At 29.0% G+C, this 6,131-nt stretch overlaps 1 protein-coding gene across 12 annotated transcripts in view; it reads right to left on the bottom strand.

Annotated features, from left to right (window-relative positions):
- LOC116846699 (rho guanine nucleotide exchange factor 11) overlaps positions 1–6,131 on the bottom strand; it is a 660,614-nt gene that overhangs the window by 380,803 nt on the left and 273,680 nt on the right. For all 12 annotated transcript variants that reach the window (XM_032820895.1, XM_032820894.1, XM_032820888.1 and 9 more), the window contains 2 exons: positions 1,239–1,331; positions 835–1,028 (listed from right to left, as the gene is read on the bottom strand). In XM_032820895.1, the coding sequence (XP_032676786.1) occupies positions 835–1,028; positions 1,239–1,331 (287 nt within the window). The remainder of the gene's footprint in view (positions 1–834; positions 1,029–1,238; positions 1,332–6,131) is intronic.

The raw sequence follows: 6,131 nt of genomic DNA on the forward strand, positions 1-6,131 counted from the left end.
AACGAAAAAATATTTTATTATAGTGTTTTGGAAAGCTCTCGAGATAAGCTATAAGAATATGTAATAATATATGGGGTGTTCCATTTAAAAAATTCAAGATGACTTGACTTCACCTTAACGACGCCAGCCAGGGTCAAATTGATGAGACTATTGAATAGACCTTTTTATATCCTACAACTTTTATTTGAAACATTTTTCTGTAAAACTTATATTTTTTTAGATTTTTCAGGGTTTCCATACTTTTTCCTCACCCTGTGTGTGTGTGTGTATGTGTGTGCGTGTGCGCGCGCGCGCGCGCGCGCGTGTGTGTGTGTGTGTGTGTGTGTGTGTGTGTGTGTGTGTGTGTGTGTATACAATACATATTTATATATATAAATACAAAATTCACTTTCTATCGATATAATATAATTACACTATTTGATTTCACAGAGACATCTTATTTTCAGAGTCTAGTTTTCGAATTATTTCATGACTAGTTCGAAAAATCTCTCTAATTATGCTACAAGTATACAGATTAGAAAAAATAGCGTTTAAATCACATTTCTCTTACACTGCGAAAAATGAATAGTTAAACTACAAGATGTATTTAATAATTATTATCTGTTCTATGATATACGGATTACGTCTTTGAGAATATCCTATATGTAATTCATTGATTATAGAATCATCGAAACTATTTTGATCTATGACAGACGCGATATATTACCTATCACAGAAATCATTAATGGACAGTAAATATATTAAGTTATCGTAAATGCCAATAATTTTTATAGAAGTATCTAAATGTATCTTGTAAAACAAAAATCGTGACAATTCTGTACAAAATGATCTTACAAGTAAGGTTCCATTTTTGGCAAGAGATACGTTTCGATAATTTTTGTTTCACGTGTTTTATCGGATATACTCTCGTCGAGCGAGTTATCCGTCGGACCAAAGATCGTTGCCAAGCCTGCAGTCCTTTTCTGTTGGAAATGCATCAGCTGCTCATTCAATTCTTCCTTTGCCCTTGTACGTGCTTTCCAAAATATCTATCAAAAAGTAAAAATAAATTACCAATTTTGATATGTAATTAAAATTATATTATCATAAATTCTTAAATTTTAATTATTTATGTTTTAATTTAAATTATGTATTTCTCACAACAGCAGAAACTTAAAAAAATATATACGTCACGGATAAAAAACAAAATGTATACATATCTAAAACATTTGACTAGAAAAATAATAAGTAAAACATACCTTTCTAAGAATTTCTTCCTTGTCAGATTCTTTTAAGAGGACATCGTCTATCTCATTTGCGACATTTTCGTCTACATTATGCAGACGTAATGGCTAAACAAAAAGTACTACTTATTACATTGAATAATTTTTATGTATATAACATGATAAATCAACGTTAATAAGAGATAATAAACACAGAATTAAAAGAATTAATTTATGTCCAGAAACATTGCATTTTGCCACAAAAAGATAAAGTTGTACCAAAGCACTTTTACATTAAGCGATTTGTAATGCATCAAGTTTGTAGTAATCTTATACTTTTGATAAATATAAGTGCTTAAAAGATACATGTATATACTTAATATACAGGATGTTAAAAAACAATGATAAAAAAAGACCATTTTTTGCCTACCGAGACAAATGTAAAAACGTTATCATTACAAATTTTGATCAGTTAAATACAGTGGTGCTATTAGAATTAACCGAAAACACCGGGAACATCTTCCATATTGAGGTTAAAGTTATATTTCTCCAGATAACTCTCTATCCCAGGTAGCAAGATGGTCTAAAGATGTCATTAAGATGTCATTAAGACGTCATAGACGTCTTAATGATGTCTTTAGACGTTACCTTGCTACCTGAGATATCGTTAAAAGTATTATCGATATTGTGGAGGGTGTTAACTAAGAGGCTTTAACTAAACAATTGGAGGGAAATTGCTATCTACAAATACACAAACCATAAACAACAAGTGCTGGATATTTTTAGTATCAATTAGATGATTGACTTCCGATATCTAAAATAGAGGATTCAATATAGCACAGTTTTGAATTTGAGATTGTTCTATTTTGGAGTTATTTTATATTTTGATAATGTTTATTATTCTTTATTAGGTTTTTAGATTTTAGGTAAATACATTTTAAATTTCCATATTTTGCAACTTTATAAGATGACACAATTAAAATTATTCAATTTTGTTTCAAGAAGTCGCCATATTGGATGTTCCATTAAAAAAAAAAAAACTATAAATTCATCTTCAATTTAGTTAGCTTTTAATAGCTAATAAAATGTAAGATAGATGGAAGATTTAATATTATTTTTTTTCTCTTACCAAAATCGATTACTTTTCGCTCAGATAAACATCACATTGGATCCGTCATTTTGGATATCGGAAATCAGTCATCTAATTGATACTAAAAATATTCTGTACTTGTTTGTGGTTTGTGTATTTTAAGATAATAATTTCCCCCAATAATATCAACAAGTTCGACAATACTTGTAAAGATAGTATCTAAAGAAATATAATTTAACCTCAAAATAGGAGATGTTCCCGATGTTTCCGGGTAATTCAAATAGCATCACTGTATTTAGCTGGTCAAAATTAGTAGGGAATGGTAACGTTCTCATGTTTGTCTCAGTAGGCAAAAAATGGCCTTTTTTTACTATTGTTCTTTCAAACGTTAACAGATCGAATATTTCGAAAACTAAATAAAATATCGAGATCAAGTTTTTTTAGGTTGTTTTAAGGAGGTTGTATTGTTTAACACATTTTCATAAAAAGAAATTGATTCCATTTTGGGTGAAAGCGCTAAGATAAAATAAAGGTCAATTCTTTTTAATAAAACTCTAATTTTTAGACACCTACGTTTGTAGCTCTTGTTACGACGAATTCAATGATTACTGAAAAATTTCTGTTGAGATAACAATAGAATTCCCAATTCAATTCTCAGTTGAATTCTCAATTGAATTCTCGAATGCGGTTTCCGCAAAAATTCGTATGTAAGATCTCAATTGAGATATTTGTATCTGATGGAAATAATTTATTGAAAATATAGTGAACTTTTGCTGAAATGCTTTTGAAAAGCATTCACAATTTTGACCCAATTTCATTAAAATTTCGTTATAATTTCATTAATAATTCGATAATATTTCATTAAAAATGTAGAAAAATTCGGTGAAAAATCATTATTAATTAAAATAGATTGAGAAAAGTATAATAAAGTATTATTTTGTCTAAATAATAAAAAAAAACTGGCATTTTATATTTTGTGTCGTTTCATTTATTCGTGAGATTCGCGTGGGATTCGATCCCGTGTCACACGGCACTCATCTTTAGATGACTATGCGCTGTTCAATGCTTAATCTCAACGATCGTTAGAACTAGTAATGCCAATGCGATGTAACGATATCGTGGTAAATTATATTTACAATATATTCTTACTCAAAAATGTAATAACATATTTGTCGATAAATGTTTCAAAGGGCGTAACAACAATGCGATTAATATTGATACAATGTTGTATAACTAATTAAATTTAAACATACAACGTGCTCGCAAAAGAGAAAGAAAGAAGGAATATTCTCTCTCTTTTGCGAGCACGTTGTATGTTAAAGTTTGATTAATTATACAACATTGTATAAATATTAATCGCATTGTGATTGTTGTTATGTCCTGTGAAACATTTACCGATAAATATGTCATTACATTTTTAAACGCTATAAGAATATATTGTAAATAGAATCCACCACGATATCGTTACAGCGCATTGTCATCACCAGTTCCCGTACGATCGATGAGGTTAGGCATTGAACAGCGCATAGTCATCTAAAAATGGATGCCGTGTGACACGGGATCGAATCCCACGCAAATCTCACGAATAAATGAAACGATACAAAATATAAAATGCCAGTTTTTTTTATTATTTAAACAAAATAATACTTCAATATACTTTTCTCAATCTATTTTAATTAATAATGATTTTTCTACATTTTTAATGGATATTATCGAAATATTAATGAAATTATAATGAAATTTTAATGAAATTGGGTCAAAATTGTGAATGCTTTTCAAACACATTTCAAAAGTTCACTATATTTTCAATAAATTATTTCCATCAGATACAAATATCTCAATTGAGATCTTACATGCGAATTTTTGCGGAAACCGTATTCGAGAATTCAATTGAAAATTTAACTGAGAATTGAATTGGGAATTCTATTGTTATCTCAATAGAAATTTTTCAGTAGGATACATATCTAAGATGATTTCTTACGAAAAAAACTATTGAGCGCGCAATATTTAGTATTGGTTAATATTAAATTGACCAATACTTTTTTGGAGAATACTTACAAGGAGATGCCAACCTGCTAAATCAATTTCTGAATGAGACATTGCACGTTCGCTAGCTGCAATGTTAAGCATGAACATCTTAATTGAGGTTTGTACCAATGGGTACAAACTTTGTTTGTGAGAAATTACAGTATAAAGTTTGGGTTGCGGAAATGTATCACAGATATGGCTAAAGATGCGACTGTCTTTTAGCGAGGCGGTGTGGTTGAGTAGACTAACTCCCACGTCGAATATTTTTGAGCCGGCAGCGAGCGTTCGAATCCCGGCGATGAGTTATCCTTGTGCGGTGTTTTTTTTCCTGCCTTAAGGCATATTTTTCAAATATGATACATTTGTTTTGCATATGATTCGTTTTTATGCTATTAATCACGGGTAATTAGAAAAGTGTCAGACTTGTTTAACGCAAACACGAATATATTATTATAATAATTTTTTAATATATATTAAATATATATTTCATTGTAAGCAATGCAAAATATGTGTCTATATTCGTGTTTGTGTTAAACAAGCCTGACATTTCCCTAATTACCACTGATTAATAGCATAAAAACGAGACATAACAAATGTATCATATTCAAAAAATATTAATTACATATCCTAAGGTAAGAAAAAAAAACAACATACAAGAATAACTCGTCGCCGGGATTCGAACGCTCGCTGTCGACTCAAAAATGTTCGACGTGGGAGCCTCAATCTGCTCAGTCATGTCGCCTCAGTGTAAGATAGTTGCATCTTTAGCTATATCTGTGATACAGTCACACAACCCAAACTTTACACTGTAATTTCTCACAACCAAAGGCCCATTAGCACAAACCCCACTTAGGATGTTGATGTTTAACATCGCAGCTAGCGGTTTCTGACTCGTCCAGAAATCGATTTAGCAGGTCGTGGCATTTCCTTGTTAGTATTGATGAGTACTAAAAATATATACGTGGAATATTGTTAGAATATACTATCTCTCACAGCATATTAATATTGATTTTAAATAAAATGTAGCTCTTTTATTTAATTTCTCATTATTTTCACACCTGAAAATTTACTCAGTACTAGTCGAACGCGAACTCGAAACCTCAGATACTTCCAGGTTCCTAGTCTATCATCTTGACTGCTATGCTATTTCTTCAACTGATACAAGCGTTTTTTATTATCCCATATGCAGCCGAAGCAGTAATTATAATTTTCTTATAATATTATTTAGTATAACTACAAAAATAAATTATTTATAGTTTAAATATTTCATATAATAAAAAAGAAGTCAGAAATATATGCATAAAATATTTATATAAAATATGTTTACCTAAGTGTTGACATTACAAAACATTACAACTTAAAAAAACATTTAAAAAAACATTTTTAAAATGTTAAAAATAATGAAATAAATTCTTTTTTTTAAAAGAACGTTTTTTAACGTTTGAAAAAATGTTTTGTTTTCTAATATTTAATAAACGTTTATTTTAACATTTAGAAAATATTTTTCAGTAGTTTTTAAATGTTAAATGTTAACAATTAGAAAAATATTTTTTAAATATTAAAATAAATGTTTATTAAATATTTAAAAAACAAAACATTCTTCCAAACGTTAAGAAAAACGTTTTTTTAATAAAAAGAAAAAACAGAACTTATCCTATTACTTTTAACGTTTCTAAAACGTTTTTTTTTTTTAATATTTTTAAATATTTTATAAATATTATTTGATATCATGAATATTTAAGTATTGACCAATACTAACTCGCAATACTCAGTCTTCATCAATACTTAACTCAATATCAATTTAATTAACT

Source organism: Odontomachus brunneus, unplaced genomic scaffold (genome assembly GCF_010583005.1).
Source record: "Odontomachus brunneus isolate Ranch 3 - 2012 unplaced genomic scaffold, Obru_v1 Obru_scaffold_067, whole genome shotgun sequence".
NCBI lineage: Eukaryota > Metazoa > Arthropoda > Insecta > Hymenoptera > Formicidae > Odontomachus > Odontomachus brunneus.